Genomic DNA, 17328 nt, shown 5'->3' on the forward strand with positions numbered 1-17328 from the left:
GGAATTGAATATTTCGGATCTAGTCCCTCTTAACTATACTTGTACTAGATTTGCTCCAAATACTCGACGGGTCTTGAACTTATTCTCTAGGATCTAGATTCGATCAGGTTCAGATACAAGTCAAGTATGCCCAACAAAAAAAAAAATAGGCAAAGAAATGAAAAAAATGTCTTTCTAAAAAAACATTAATTACACACCACAATCCCAATTAAAAATCACAAATCACTTTAGATAATTATTCTAAGGCCTACAAATTACAACTCCTAGAAGATCCAAACAAATATTAAATACTCAAACATATGGTCAAAACAATTACTTATTCAAACGTGTTCGGTTCGAACCTAGGTCAAAACTCAATATTCCATAACCAACCTAGTTTTAGATTAGTATAAACGGGTCTGGATCAAATCCGAGTAAATAGAATTATAACTATATCCGTATCCAAAAATATTGAGTGGGTTCGAGTTGGTTCCTGATCAAAACCTGGTCCGTTGACAGTGACTAAAGGTAATTAAGGGGAGTGTCAGTTGGGATCAAGGAGAGGGGAGAAGAAATGAGTGGCAAGGTATAGCAAACAGGGTGGCCAGTTAGGGTGAGTGACAGGTGCCGAACCTGTGCAATAATAAATACCTACTCGAGAAAAATACAGATTTTGTATATAGCGGTGAGTAGGGTCGAATCCACAGGGACTGGGGATAATTCGTTTCTTCTAGAGTCCAAAGTATGGGGGGTTTTGGATTAAATGCTAACTAAATAAATTAACTGCAGAAAATAATTGATTAAGAGAAATAATTAAGGGAAAACTCTAGCCAAGGGTACACATTAGAAATGGTTCATGCACTGATCATTGATGCAGAAATAATTCCAACATTTAGCAATAGATTAGTTATAGTTGTCATCCACGCGATAAACAACCAACCCTTCCTTAATTTCTCGTTAGCTAAGGTACGACCGTTAGCTATTTCTCTAACCCAAAAATAACCCTAGGTACGACCGTAGGATTTAATTTCTAGATTGCATTAATAATTAGAAAGGCCCAATCCTAACCAACAAACACACTACGAGGGTTTGTTTAAATTAGATCATATGCTCCCCTGACATAAATCCAATTACGCCAGTTGCTACTGAGGTAGAGATAACGAACAATTACGGATTCAATTACCCCTATTTAGCAAAAATAGCCTATATGAATAATTAATTATTTCGCACTAATCAATCATACACAAGGCCATAGCAATTAAAATCAAGGAACATATAAATACCAATAAATGAAGAAAATAATTAAAACAGATTCGATCTCACAGTAATTGTCGAACCAAATCGTCAGTTGTCCCCTTGACTAGAAAAGCTTAACCACGCCTCATGAGAAAATCTCCCCGTTGGGGAATATTGTCGAATACCTGGCGTGTGCCAGAGGCCAGTCCAAAGAAAGAAAACTAGAACTAAACTAAAAAACTAAAACTAAAGCCCTAGATATCTTTTGCTTCTGTCCGTTGTCCCCTTTTAAAGCAACAAAAGAAAGATGACTAAAAGCTATCTAGGTGGTCCCCACACATATGGACAAAGCCTCCCAAGTACTTCTTGTTTCAAGTCTCTCTACGTTGCTTTCTTTGAAGCCCAAATGACCAAATGTCTTTCACTAGCTTGTGGTCCCCCACCAATTCAAGGGCCCAAGGATTGAAACCCTTAGAAGTCTCCATATTTTTCACAAAATCCTTCCTTTTTGGTAGTTTTCTGCTTCATTCCTGAAATTGATTCCAAATACCAAATATGAGTAAATATCAGCAATTAACACAATATTTGTCAGGAATAGAAGGGAAAATTAATAATAAAAATACTAACAAATTATACCCTATCAATTCCCCCCACACCTGAATCATGCTTGCCCTCAAGCATAAGAACAGCAATTGAACACCAAAATTTTGACAATGGCTATTGCTCTAACTATCATATTGCCAAGATACCCAGAAAAACATATATCAAGCATCACAGTTAAGATCCAAGAAAAATCACTCCGGTTAGCTTCTCAACCACCAACTCCTCCAATTTAAAGCAAACTAATCTAAGAAAAAGGAATGGTTGCTCACATTTATCAGCAAATGGTCCAACTATTAACCAAAATCTCGACATTAAGATCACAAACCGGCAAGCTGACTTATTCACATACTAACACAATCTTTATTTTATTTTATTTTTTTGTTTTTTTTTTGTTTTTTTTTTTTGAGGAACAAAAGACTTAGTCTATAGCCCTTAGAGCATTTTGACGCGAACTCCAACATTTGATAGATGAAGGAGCCCGGTTACTCAGCTCCAATCGCTACAGGACCACGCACTCATAGCAACTACTACCTTTTGACGCGAGAATCGACACTTTAGGTGAAGATCCCCGGTTACTCAGTAGTGATAACTAGCGGAGTACAGTCACCTTTTATTTACAATCATATAGCACAATAACTAAAAATAACATAAAAATAACAGCAGCCAGCCTCAAATTTCAAACATGGAGAACTAAAATTAATAATTGGACCAATTCACATGAAGAATGCCAATAATCATTCCCTTTGCCTAGAAAAGTTAACCAAAAATTGGAAAAGTTAAGCAATTATTGATATTCACCAAAGAGATGTTCCTGAACTCAACCACATCAACTTGATATTCTTTTATTATTAAAACTTGGCAATAGCAGAATTAGAGGCAACAATCCAGCATCAAAACTTGGTAGTCATATGAAGACTGACCACTAAAAAGAAAGAAAAGGAAATAAACGAAAAATAGAACAAATAACAAAAATAAAGGAAAACATGTACAAACTAAAAATTAGAAATACTAGCTGTACCACAGCTGTCCCCCCCACACCTATGTCCGACATTGCCCTCGATGGAGGTAATATAGCAATTAAAGCGAAGAGAAAAACGAAACTTCCCTCTCAAGCGGCTACGGGATAGGCGGGAACGGGGAGTGAAGCAGACATGGTGGAAGTACGCGGCCAGGTTCTTAGAGATTGGAGCCATCTGGTTGGCGATATGCATTACTTGCTCATCCGCGTGGTGAACCTGATCTCGGAAGTGGCGCCACTTAGCATCAGAGGCCATCGGTGTGAGAGGCCACTTACAAATTCAAAACAATAACAATTTAATAGCCACTGGTGCCTCCCTCGTAGACAACCCAATCAACAAAATGCACAACCTAGGCACCTAGAGACTATACAAATATCCCAACAATACAGCAATTTCAATCAATACTCACTGGTGGCCCCAAATCAGTCAGATGTAGAAACAAAGCAGTCCGAGATTACCAACACAACCAGTACCATTGGTGCACATAAGACGAATAAATTATAAGCCAAACACCACAACCAGTACCACTGGTGCACATGTAGAAAAGAAGTAAATCACACGGCCAAACCAAACAATAAAATGCACACCTAAGGTCCCCAAAGGCCGTAAAGGTACCCCAATGAACTAAGTAATTGAGATGAACAAGACAAAATATTCCCACACAAGACAATTAGAGGCAACCCACTTCAATAAGCAAATGCAAAGTCACATTCATATCCCAATTCAGCAAACGGACGCAGAAAAAGGACCCACCACACCAGAGCACAGCTCCCAACAATGCAACAAAACAATAACTCGAACAACGAAGAGCGGTGCTAGTGGCTAATCAAAATAACAAATTCAGCAATTGGACACAACTCCACCCAAAATCTCAACAACTGTCTCCAATTGGACAGTCAATTACACAGTTCAACCTACTAAAAATAGCAAATGACCCAAGAGAGTGGGAATTCCAGCAATCATAGTGCAGAATTCGGGCAACACTTTAAGCACGAGAGCCCAGTAGTCAATTAGGCAGTCAAGCACTTAAGATTAAGAAATTTGAGGCAAACTACTGCTATCAGTACCACTGGTAAATGCTCAAGGAGAAAGTAAATCAAATGGCCAACCCAAATTCAATCCACACAGATGAAAAATAGAGGCCTCAAGCAGGTAAAACCAAATCAATATTCAACAATGTAATCATTATCAGAAAATACGCCCAAATGGAGCAGTAAAGAAACGTAATTCCACCCTAAAATTAACCCCAGAAAATGTTCAAATCACCTCCTGCGTTATCCATCAAGAAACCCACAAAGAGGCACAAAACCCAGCACCTGAAGATTCAGGAAAAATGCCAAAACAAGGGTAGAAAGTTAATACCTCCACCTGTCAAAATTGACAGGTGGTGACGCGCGGCAAGGGGAAAACAGAGAGACGGGCGGCGCACGGCGTTGTCTGGTGGCGTGGCGGACGGCGGCGGCGGCGGACGAACGACGTGGGCTGAGCGAGAGGTGGAGCGCGAGGGTGAGTAAGGGAGAAAAGAGGGCGGCGCTGGTTGTCCGTGGGCTACGTGCGGTGTGCGGAGCAGAGGAGGATGTTGCTGATGGTGTTGCGAGTGGGTAGGAGGAGCTGTGCGCAGGTGAAGATTCGGCCGTGGGCTGTGGGTGAAGCGGAGGAAACTCCTGGCGGCGGGTTGGTGGTAGCGGCAGGCGGCGGGCGCGCGCCGTGGGCTGCTGGTGGAGCGCGAGCTCAGGCGGAGCTGTGCACTCGGCTGTTGGCTGCGCGCGCGATGGGAGGAGAGGGGCGCGGCGCTCGGCTGGTGGAGGTGGAGGTCCGTGGTGGAGGTAGAAGCTGCGATTAGCTGGTGGAGGTGCACCAGCGAGGTGGGTGGCGGACGATGGAGGGCAGCCGAAAGAAGAAATAAAAGAAAAGGGAAACAGGGCAGCGGGGAAGAAAGAAAGAAAGAAAGAAGAAGAAAGAAAGAAAAAGAAAAAGAGAAAGAAAGAAAAAAAAATAGTTTTTGGATTTTTTTTTTTCAATGTTTTTTTTCCAAATTTTTTCCCGAATTTAAATTTTCCAAATTTGAATTTTTGAAGAAAAGGAAAGAAAAAAAAATGCTTTTTGAATTTTTGAATTTTCTCAATGTGAAATTTTAACTCTTTTTTTTTTTTTCAAGGAACCTCTGGCTTAGGCGTGGGCACGTCTAACTGCTATAGAGTCCGCAGATCCTGAACGAAAATTTCTTTCCCTCAGGCGTGACCACCTGGCGTGGGCACGTCTAACTGCCACTTTCCTGCCACCAAGCAACAAATCACTAAATGCAACTAACACTTAACAAAAACTCCAAAAACATAAGAAAATTAAAACAAAAGCCTTGGGTTGCCTCCCAAGCAGCGCCTTTCTTTAATGTCTTTGGCTAGACATTGTCCTGTTTATTCATGGAGGATAAAATCGCGTAGCTCGCTTCAGTGCTTCATCTTCTATGTGATCCTGATAGCCCTCGTAAATAGAGTAATTCTTGAGCACACGAGCTACGGTCTTCCATGGACCAGTAGATTGCGCCAAACAACCAAGTAATGACCTTAAATCTTCATTCACTCCTCCATCACAAGCACCTACTGGTTTGAGATATTTTGCCATCGTGACTCTTAACTTGTTCCTGTCATGAAACTCAAAATTTTCTGGTATAATAAAATCAATCTCACTAACAGAAATTAAAGAATAAGAGTCAGGAAAATATTGATCAAGAAATGGAGGAGATGTCACCGCATTTGGAGATTGTTCATTGGATTCATTCACTTGAACCATTTGATGTTGGGGTCTCAATTCTTGCGCTTCAACTTTCTTTTCAACTGCATCTTTAGATTCTTTTTCTTGAGACCCTTGCAATACCATGTCCTTTGTCAGAATAATTGCACTCTCATCTTCCTCATGGTCGATAATAGTCGGTGAGGGCAATTCTTCATAAACTGGAGAAATCAATTTGCTCATTTTAGATGCCCATTCACACCTTCTTTCTTTCATCTCTTCACTCATCTTTTGTGTCTCCTGTTGAAGTTGATGTACCTCCTGTTGAATTTGATATGTGTTAGTAGCTATTAATTCAACCATTTCTTCAAGAGACATACCTGACATGGATGACGGTTCTTGAGACTCTAGCTGTTGAAAATCTAGTGGCCCTGTTGTATAATTATAACTGGAGTTATCCCACCATCCTTGATCATACCCGTTTGGATTAGGGTTATACCACGTTTGAGACCATGGTGAAAAATCTCCATAATTATTGAGTGGGACACTTAGATTATCTTGATATTCGGGGCACATACCGGTCGAATGATCCCTGGCATAACAAATTTTACAGGTTGCAGCAGCCATTTTTTCCCTAATAGAGTTTACTGCCTCTGAATATGCAAACTTAGCAAAAAAAACTAGTCTCATCGCCTTCCCCGGAAACAAAATCCAGTCTATCACCAAAATACGGAGTGTTAGAAGCCATAAACTATAATAAAAAAATAAGAGAAAAATAAATAAACAATAAAAAAAATAAAAACAAGATGAACTCAAAAAGAAACAAATTAATCTGGCACCAGTCCCCGGCAACGGCGCCAAAAATTGACAGGTGCCGAACCTGTGCAATAATAAATACCTACTCGAGAAAAATACAGATTTTGTATATAGCGGTGAGTAGGGTCGAATCCACAGGGACAAGGGATAATTCGTTTCTTCTAGAGTCCAAAGTATGAGGGGTTTTGGATTAAATGCTAACTAAATAAATTAACTGCAGAAAATAATTGATTAAGAGAAATAATTAAGGGAAAACTCTAGCCAAGGGTACACATCAGAAATGGTTCATGCACTGATCATTGATGCAGAAATAATTCCAACATTTAGCAATAGATTAGTTATAGTTGTCATGCACGCGATAAACAACCAACCCTTCCTTAATTTCTCGTTAGCTAAGGTACGACCGTTAGCTATTTCTCTAACCCAAAAATAACCCTAGGTACGACCGTAGGATTTAATTTCTAGATTGCATTAATAATTAGAAAGGCCCAATCCTAACCAACAAACACGCTACGAGAGTTTGTTTAAATTAGATCATATGCTCCCCTGACATAAATCCAATTACGCCAGTTGCTACTGAGGTAGAGATAACGAACAATTACGGATTCAATTACCCATATTTAGCAAAAATAGCCTATATGAATAATTAATTATTTCGCACTAATCAATCATACACAAGGCCATAGCAATTAAAATCAAGGAACATATAAATACCAATAAATGAAGAAAATAATTAAAACAGATTCGATCTCACAGTAATTGTCGAACCAAATCGTCAGTTGTCCCCTTGACTAGAAAAGCTTAACCACGCCTCATGAGAAAATCTCCCCGTTGGGGAATATTGTCGAATACCTGGCGTGTGCCAGAGGCCAGTCCAAAGAAAGAAAACTAGAACTAAACTAAAAAACTAAAACTAAAGCCCTAGATATCTTTTGCTTCTGTCCGTTGTCCCCTTTTAAAGCAACAAAAGAAAGATGACTAAAAGCTATCTAGGTGGTCCCCACACATATGGACAAAGCCTCCCAAGTACTTCTTGTTTCAAGTCTCTCTACGTTGCTTTCTTTGAAGCCCAAATGACCAAATGTTTTTCACTAGCTTGTGGTCCCCCACCAATTCAAGGGCCCAAGGATTGAAACCCTTAGAAGTCTCCATATTTTTCACAAAGTCCCTCCTTTTTTGTAGTTTTCTGCTTCATTCCTGAAATTGATTCCAAATACCAAATATGAGTAAATATCAGCAATTAACACAATATTTGTCAGGGATAAAAGGGAAAATTAATAATAAAAATACTAACAAATTATACCCTATCAGTGAGGAGGGGAGGGGTTGCTGCTAGCTTGATGTTGGTGGAAGAAAGGGAAACGTGATTTGAACTCTAGGCAGGGTCATGGAGGGGAAAGGAAAGAAAGTGGCGGCAGGCAATGGTTGGCCGGAATGGCGAGGAACAGGAAGGGTGTCAATGCTTAACAACTACTCAAAAAACTGAAAAAACACTCCAAAAAAAAAATATAAAGTTATTTTTAGCTAATAAAGCCTATGGTAAAATATTTTAGAAACACTTAATCCAAGCACAGCCTGAAATTTTACAATTCTCTACTGCACCCCTTAATTTTCTCGAGTTTTGTTCATTTTCTACATTGCGCCTTAGAGAACTAAATCCCTTTTTCCTTTTAACTAAATCTTTTACCTTTAATCTGTTAAAAATTTATAACGTCACTACATCAATAAGTAAAATCTGAATAAACTTTAACTTTAGTGAACTAAAAATTGTTCGACCCGATCAAGTAACCATGTTGATTAGAGAAAAAGTGCTTTAGCTCGTTTAAACAATTCGGCTAGTCAAAATTTTATTTTTACACTCTGCCATCACCTAGTTATGCCCATTAAGTGTTTGAAACTCCAACCATTTGGACGTATTTGACATGGACAAGTATTATTGCATGGATCAAGGAACGGGTGACTACAGCAGAATAGAGTATAAATACTAATATAATACTAATGTAAACAGTAATATGGTAAATGTAGACACTAATACAATAAGATTAAAAATTACAACAAATTTTTGGACTCAAATTTTAATGAGACAGAAAATTTATTGTGCTTTTACCTATTTTTGTATTAATATTTACATCTATTATTTAATGTCTACATTTATTTTTAGAGTAACTTTTATATATTGTCAGTATATATATTATTACAGTTGGATGGATGACACAGGAACAAATTTTGCACATATGTCATATACTTAAGGGTGATAGTGTATATACTAACCGTGTATGTAAGATTAATCCCTATTTTATAGTGTCTACATTGCACTCTACTGCCATTACTAATTTTTATTGTGTCTACATTCATTTTTGTACTGGATATGACAATATAAACCACTAATCCTTATTGCATGATACAATAATTAATGGTTTCTATCATCATGGTTTACTAAGAACAAAAAAGAACTACACTAATTAAATAAAAGTAGGGCGGATTCACTATGAAAAGTTCATAATTTCCGTTTACTTCCCACATGTAAATAAAATTTACTCTTTTGTAACGACGGTGACATCGAACCACTTCTTATGACAAAGATCCTCTGTCACAGGGGAACATAATATAGCAACCTATGGACTATTCTTAAGATGAAAACGACTGGCATGTAGTAATATAGTCCAAAGATTACTATTAGTTGAAACTTTTCAAGGTAATTAACTATTCCACAGTCTTTGACGATCGACTTAAGAACTAAATATCTATTTTTGACACCCATGGAGAAAAAGAAACTTCTGTGCTAATCATCTAGCTAAAATGAGTCTCAACGTGCCAAATAAGTCTTCCAAAGTTCACGGGAACCACTAGAATCTCTTAAAGGATTAATTTTTTATGTACTGACAGTGTAGTAAATTTTTTATACTAACAGTTTTAGATATATGTTATATGCACATAATTTAGATTTCAAATTTGAATTCATATATGTAACGGAATCTAAATATGTTAGTGTAAAAAACAAAATTATACACTGACAGTATATAAAAAAGTTATCCTCTCTCAAATCTCTTCTTGTTTTAGATGTTGTTTGTGTTGCGATACCTGGTTTCGTTCCAATGTAACAAGTCAGTCCATTGGATCCAAAAAAGCAAAAGAGAAAGAGGAAATAACATCTATATCTGAAAATAGCAAGCCAACAATCATATGGAAATAGTATGAGTTATAAAATATATATTAGCCTGTAAAATAAGAAGATGTGTGAGGATCCCTAAGGTCCCTATAAGCAAAGCATATTATTTCGATTGCGTAATCACAAACACAATTTCTAATCAACTTTTTATATTTTCAATCACATTTTTATCTCATATAGATCACATTCCAAAAAGTATTACAGTATTTATTCTAAATAATATTTGAAGTAATTTCCTATCCAAACACACTCAATTAATTCTTTGAAAAATTTTGAGAAAAAAATTGCTGCTTTTGACTCCCATGAATTATTCTTCGAAATAATTAATATAGTTAAGACTGGGACAGCTTTCCATATTAAATGGGTTCAAAAGTAACTAGTATATCTTTTCTTTGAATAAATTGTAAACTCAGATTTGCCCAATGTATGGCAAATACAGGTCAAGAGAAAAAGTTGATATGAATATGCAGAGACATCGTACTCCGCAGCTAAGGTTGTCACCAACAAAGGATTCTTGCACTTCTTGATGCCTTTGACGTCCCAAGAATTAAATAGAGTGATAATTGGGAAAAATTTTATCTTCTTCAAAAGCAACTTTATCTAATCTTTTTGATGTGCAAAAAGCAGCATTCATTTTGCTTGCAGCAAAATGTATCTATGAACGATTTGCTTAAGATCTCACAACATTAAATTGAATTCGCATTCTTTTTTTAGTCACACCCTAAAGTTCACTTTGCCACTAGATAATTCCGGAATAGGTCCTGAAAGGAGTCTGCAATGTTATTATTAAGATTTAATCTCAATATGAGGCTCATAAACACCTTATTCAGAAAGAAAAGTATCTAAGCATACGTTACATTCAAAAGTAACTTTTCTTTGATAATACATTTAGATGCAATATTAGCATTATAAAAATTCGAAAAATGTTATTTGTACTCCATAGTTTGTTATTTGCAGTCTCATTCTTTATTTTATCATATAAATTAATATATGAAAAATATATAATTAAAATGGTAGTGAAAGTATGATTAACAAAAATAGAAGTGCAAATAACGTTTTCCTAGAAATTGTTCGTAAGGAAACTCTTATTATACATATCAATTGTCTATACGTTCCACTTGCTTCTTAAATCATGGTTAAGAACTCTTATTACCCACGTCAAAACCATAGTTCTATTGTTACATATTCCATTCCTCTTTCTGGGCTCTTCTTTCCATTTCCTCCTCAAGTTTGGAAAGAAAACAAAGAGTAGTAGTGTGAGATTTTTCTTTATATTACAAGATTGTGCTGCCATTTTCCAGTGGACTTTCATAGTTCAATCTGCATCGAATAATTAAATCTTGTATAGATACGGAAGAAAATGGCATTGCATTGCTTTAGTTGTAGTAATGATATTACAATTAATCACGAGAACATATTCATTTTACTGGTATACTTTTTGCAGCTTAAGCAGAAAACAAAGAAAAGAAAAAAGGACAAAAAAGTAGCTCTCATTTAAGTTTTGACAGCAGAATGTGGGTTGAAACTTTGAATCTGCATGGCTGGGTTTATAAGCAGCAGCATCTCTACTGTCCACCACCTTCTCCACCGCTGCCGGAACCACTACCAACACCAACGCCCTTGCCAGCACCAGCACCAGCCCCTACGCCAATGCCTACTCCAACCCCAACACCAATTCCACCTCCATGGCCACCTCCTAAACCACCACCTCCAGCTCCACCTCCTACACCTCCACCAGCTCCAAAACCACCACCATGGCCTGATCCTCCCCCTCTTCCTCCACCACCACCACCTCCAAATCCTCCACCTGCCCCACCTCCAACACCTCCTCCTGCACCGAATCCACCACCGTGGCCAGAACCACCTCCAATGCCGCCACCGCCTCCACCTCCACCTGCTCCTCCTCCAATGCCACCCCCTACTCCACCTCCTGCTCCAAACCCTCCTCCATGCCCAGAGCCACCACCAATGCCACCTCCTCCACCGCCACCACCTCCTCCTCCAGCACCTCCACCAAGTCCTCCAGCACCACCACCTACACCTCCACCAGCTCCAAACCCACCTCCATGACCTGAACCACCTCCAAGGCCACCGCCTCCACCACTACCCCCTCCTCCTCCTCCACCAGCACCACCACCAAGTCCTCCACCACCACCTACACCACCTCCAGCTCCAAATCCACCACCATGACCTGAACCGCCTCCAACACCACCACCTCCACCTCCTCCAAACCCTCCTCCTCCACCTACACCACCTCCTGCACCTCCACCAACACCACCTCCTGCTCCAAACCCTCCACCTTTACCTGCACCACCCCCAACTCCTCCACCACCTCCACCACCAAAACCGCCACCTCCACCTACTCCACCTCCACCACCAAGACCTCCTCCAGCTCCTCCACCAAAACCTCCACCACCTCCACGTCCACCTCCAAATCCAGGACCTCTTCCTCCTGGTCTTCCAAATCCACCACGTCCACCACCAAAACAACCTCTCCTTCCAAATCCACAATCATTATCTCCCCACGTCTCTTTTTCTATCTTGCTATCTCCAAAAGCAACTACATTCAATTCTAACACCACACTCAAGATAAGAAGAAGCACGCAAAACCATTTTTGAGAAGAACCCATAATGCTTACAAGAATTCAAACTTGCTTTGCTCTACTGGCCTTTAGACGTGGGTATATATAGAGGCTTAATTCCTTAAAGGTACTACCAAAAGTAGTAAGTTGGCAATAGGGCTTTCAATTCTCACTACGTAATTAATGCATGCACTGTTGCATGGCTTGTACGACGCGTTCGAGTTGTTGGGGAGATAAGAGAAATTGAGGCGGGAACATTAAATGAAGAGATATTCAAAGTCAAATCCAATGGATCGCTTGTGCTTGTTTTCAATTCCACCGACAAGGATTTACTAAGTTATTTTACTCCAAATTGACACGCTACGATTAATGCATATGGAAACTATGGTCACTGGGGCCAATCGGCCATAAATTTCTTCTTATATCCACGTTCTTGAAGTAAATGGCCTTCCCCTTTAAACCTTTCTACTTGTTTTTGCAAGTGTATTATTATTATTAGTTTGTATCCTATTAAGTGAAACTAGGTATATCTCGGATGATGGGTTTAATAATTGTTAGAGCAATTGCTGAGGGCAATTAATGATAAAATTCCAGCATTTTGATAATGAATGGTAAAGTTGAAATTTGAAGAAAATTTGATTCTGTAGTAGTTCAATAAATAGATAACTTAAAATAAATTTACACAGAAAAAGAAAAAGAAAAAGAAAATCTATGGTAGTCATTTGAAGTTATGTTAAGTTCATCAATAGAGCGTGTTTTGTTGGAAAGTATTGGTTATTTGCTGCAATTAGCAAGTTTTATTAGGCTTCAAGTGTAAGCGCGTGTGTGTTTTTTTTTCCTTTTTGGAGAGGTTAGTATCTTTTTACCCTTGTTTTGAGGGTCAAAGAGGAATACTTAAAGTTGCAAGAAAATGTTTAAACCTCTAAAAACTATGTGTAGAGATAGATTTTTTTTTTACAATTTTAATATCTGCATTTATTATTTTAAAATTACTATTTTATGATCTATATTGTCTAATGCAATATGCATTTGGCACTACAATTGTTGAGGTCAAATATTAAAACAAGAGTAAATAGTGACAATGTATACACAATCACCGTTAGATTCATGATATGTGTACAAAAGTTGAGTTTCAAATTCAAAATTTGCATAGTTGTCATTCATCTAACGCTGAAGCGTAGAAAAGATTCATTATTAAAACAATACCAAGCCAATTATTAGGATGGAAGGATTACTAGCTACTTAAATGTAGCCATTATACTGTCAATAAAAAAAAATGTAGCCATTGTCAAATACTGTCGAATAATTAGACTTTAACGTACATTGGTCAAGTTTAAATTTCTTTGACATAAATATCCATTAATGTACGTTTGACAAGATCAAATTTCAATGTCAACGACCACGGAAAATCTCCATACTGGCGATCTGATCGCCGTTATGGGAAAAAAAGCGGCGGATCCTGATGCATTTGCACTTTTTAATTGAAAATAATACTAACAAATAATGCTAATTAGTTTATACCAATTTAGGAATAACTAAGATGCATTACCTTTTCACAAAAGAAAAAGAAAAAGATGCATCACCCAGTTAGTTTTTATATGAGTGCATCTGTATTTACTTTGAAGTATATGGTTTTCGAAAGTATTATTTTCAAGCTTAAGACTCATGGTTTTTTTTCTTTTTTCTTATTTTTTTTTGCATGAGAAAAGAGAAATAAAGGTTTGGTATTACTGTGAGATTACGTCTCCTTTTTTGACTTAATTTTTCCTACCATTATCTTCCAAACATGTTCTGAAATACTCTGTTTTATGTTTACCGTTGGTATCTATATTTAGCCATGAAGCTAGAACCCAAAAGAACTTCACTGATGAAGGTAAATATTAGGGCGATTCTGGTAGCTTAAATGCCTTTAGGGTGCATCAAGATTTGAGGGGAAAGATAATTGGATTTAAGCTTTGACAAGAATTGTGAGATTGTTTGTAGTATTTCTACGGCAAAAATGGCCCCTGGATTTGGCTTAAAATGTTGTAGAATAACTATCTGAAAGTTAATAATTAGTCCAAATTTCTGAAAGTTAATATTTTCTATTCTGATTTTGAAGTTTTTGTTCTAATCTAATTTCTGGTAATTTAACTATTTAGGAAATTAAGCGGTTATTTGGTAGTTTATTTCCTGCTTGTTTCTTGTTTTCAAATTTTTGTTATTGTATTTAGTTGCAAAGAGCGTGAGGCAAAAGAGAGACTAGTGAAAGTTTGAGTATTGTAAAGGCAATTTTGTTTAGATTATAAACGTTAGATCAATACTAAACCTATTCCACCTTTTCTTCTTTTGTAAAACGAAGGCCAATGTCTAGAAGGACATTTAGCACTTGGACGAGAAGCTCCAGATTCTCATCAAACCGAAGGAAATAGCACACGGTAGAGACAAAATCAGCTGTCAATGAAATCAGTTTTAACAAAAAGATTGGAATTAATTAATAAGCCTGTTTTGGTATAATTTTGAAGAGCCAAACGAGGTCCAAATGTTTCAGTAAATTCGCATCATTTTGGTTCTTCAGTAAAATTTACGCATAATAAAAAGTTTCCTTTTGGAAGTAAAAAATATATATTTTTTAATCAAACGATAACATTATATAGATATTAACACATGAAAATACAAGGGTTAATTACAAAAATGGGTAACTACCCCCATATCTTTTCTAGCAAGAACAGTTAACCATGTTGGAAATGAAGCTTGCCAATCAATGGTTTTAACCACCTTGGTTGCAAATTGAGCCATTGCATGACTGCAGCCATTCGCACTTCTGGGAACAAAAGAGAAAATACAACTGTCAAAACTAGTCTTTAGGGCCTCAATGTCTTCTAGGATTGTTTGTAACTTACAATCCTGAACATTGCCTTCATTAATCGAGCTCACAACGTTTCTGCAGTCCGACTGGACTTCTATCTTTGTCCATCCTACAGCTTGAGCCATTTCCAGCGCACTTCGGATTGCTAATGATTCCTCCGTGTCAGCTTCCCCTTTTTTCCTTCTACTAATCCCTCGGACTTTCACTAGATCTCCTCGCCAGTTCCGTGCAACAATTCCCAATCCGGTCCTGACCATTTTTGCTGAGATTGCTGCGTCCGTATTAATTCTCACTACTCCATCCTTTGGTGGCTCCCAATTATGCTGACTCAATCTTTCCTGCTCTGTTGAAGCGAATCCTCGGGGTTGAGGAACAGTTGCCTCTTCAAATTCGATCCACTCTTGCTAGGCTTTGTCAATTATCACTTTTGCATCCTCGCTCTCCAGCTGGAATACTCTCTTGTTTCTCGCCTTCCAGAGTTGCCAAAGGATATTTACTGTGAACTTGATGCGGTCCATTCCTTGGGCCACCTTTGCTGATTCCATCACAGCATCCCACCACCTCCACATGTTGCATTGTAGCTCAACTATCCCTTCCCAACTCACCGGAGCTAGCCTCCAAACCATTTGAGCTGTTGGACAAAAAAAGAATACATGTTCAATGGTTTCCGTAGCCTCACCACAACATTGGCACAGATTGCTTCCTTTCCCAACTCTTTGGTAGAGAGCTTCACTAGTAGCCAGCCCATTTTGCAAACACCTCCATAAAAAATGCTTGAGCTTCATTTTGATATTTAAGCCCCACAATCTTTTCCACACCGTGTGCTTCCTAATTGCCCAGCTAGTCTCAGAGTCAGGTGCTATCCTGTGGTTCATAGTCTCCCTTCCCCCTTTGGCAATAACGTAGCCTGTTCTGACTGTATAAACACCAGACTTGCTATGCAACCAATACAATCTGTCTTTCCTTTCATATAGACTAAGAGGGATGTTAGTTATGAGTTCCACATCATCTATGTTAAACCAGCGATGCAAAGTATCAGTCTTCCACCTACCCTCCTCTATTAGTTCATGGACACACTCAAGTTGACACCCTGCTGGTTTTGCCGTAGTTAATTTCCCATTGCACGATCTAGCTACCCATCTGTCTTCCCAGATTTTAATTGACCTTCCATCTCCTACCCTCTTGTATAGGCCCTGCTGAAGCAGCTCACCTCCCTTGTGTAAACTTTTCCAGCACCAAGATGCTGTGCTCGGGGGCTTTTGAACAAGCCAGTCATTCTTTTTCATGTACTTAGCTTTCAGAACCTTGCTTACTAACAAATTCGGATTTGTAACAACTCTCCAAATTTGTTTTTCAAGCAAGGCAACATTAAAGGCTTCTAAATCTCTAAAGCCCAATCCCCCTTTCCCTTTAACTTCAGTAAGCTTACTCCACCTCACCCAATGCACTTTGTTCTCTAGACCACCCCCGCCCCACCAGAACCTGGCAATAGTTGCACTAATACCCTTGCACAAGCCTTTAGGGAGCTTAAAACAAGACATTATATAGGTAGGCATGGGCATGATGACAGATTTGATTAGGATCTCCTTACCCCCTTGACTAAGCACTTTATGTTTCCATCCTTGGAGTTTGCTAATGATGGTACTTTTCAGGGACCCAAAAACCTGATTCTTAGCTCTCCCAATAGTCATAGGTAATCCTAAATATTTCCCACTAGAGGCTTCCCTCATATTGCCCAAAACCTCCCTAATCTCTCCTCGAATCCTGTTGGGGGTATTTTTAGTAAAGAACATGGCTGATTTATCAAAGTTTACTACCTGTCCCGTGGCTTGTCCATAAGTCTGAATGATCTCCTTTACCTTCTTAGCCTCCTCCTTGCTTGCTTTGCAACACAAAAGAGAATCGTCTGCAAAAAAGAGATGAGAGATCATAGGGCTGTCTTTGCAGACTTTGATGCCCGTTAGTTGCTTAGAATCCACAGCTTTCTTGATTAAATTGGGCAGCCCTTCCATGCATATAATGAACAAGTAGGGGGATAGGGGATCCCCTTGACGGAGACCTCTAGATGGTTTGATATAGCCCACCTTTTGTCCATTCAAATTAAAAGAATAAGAAACAGTGGAGATACACGTCATGATCCAGCGAACAAAAGTAGGACAAAAGCCCATATGTAACATAATTCTGCCTAGAAACCAATTTGGAAGTAAAATATGTTAGATGCCAAATTTACACAATATTTGTCAAATTAGATTCACGGAAATCAGTGAGCTGAGCATCGGGTTTTATAGGTCTCGTTACGCAAGTGCATAAAATGACGGATGATTAGCAGATCTTGCACAAAAAGGG

The 17328-nt window shown here is 38.4% G+C and overlaps 1 protein-coding gene across 1 annotated transcript; it reads right to left on the reverse strand.

Moving 5' to 3' along the window:
- Positions 1-10907: 10907 nt before the first annotated feature.
- LOC140006293 (uncharacterized) lies at positions 10908-12199 on the reverse strand. The gene has a single exon (XM_072048128.1). The coding sequence runs from the start codon at positions 12180-12182 to the stop codon at positions 11118-11120; it is 1065 nt and encodes a 354-aa protein (XP_071904229.1). The 5' UTR covers positions 12183-12199; the 3' UTR covers positions 10908-11117.
- Between the last annotated feature and the right edge of the window lie 5129 nt (positions 12200-17328).

The sequence above is a fragment of the Coffea arabica genome, chromosome 5e, assembly GCF_036785885.1.
Source record: "Coffea arabica cultivar ET-39 chromosome 5e, Coffea Arabica ET-39 HiFi, whole genome shotgun sequence".
NCBI lineage: Eukaryota > Viridiplantae > Streptophyta > Magnoliopsida > Gentianales > Rubiaceae > Coffea > Coffea arabica.

Excerpts from the sequence above, each read along its gene's own strand:
- LOC140006293 (XM_072048128.1), bottom strand. The coding sequence starts at position 12,182 with ATGGGTTCTTCTCAAAAATGGTTTTGCGTGCTTCTTCTTATCTTGAGT.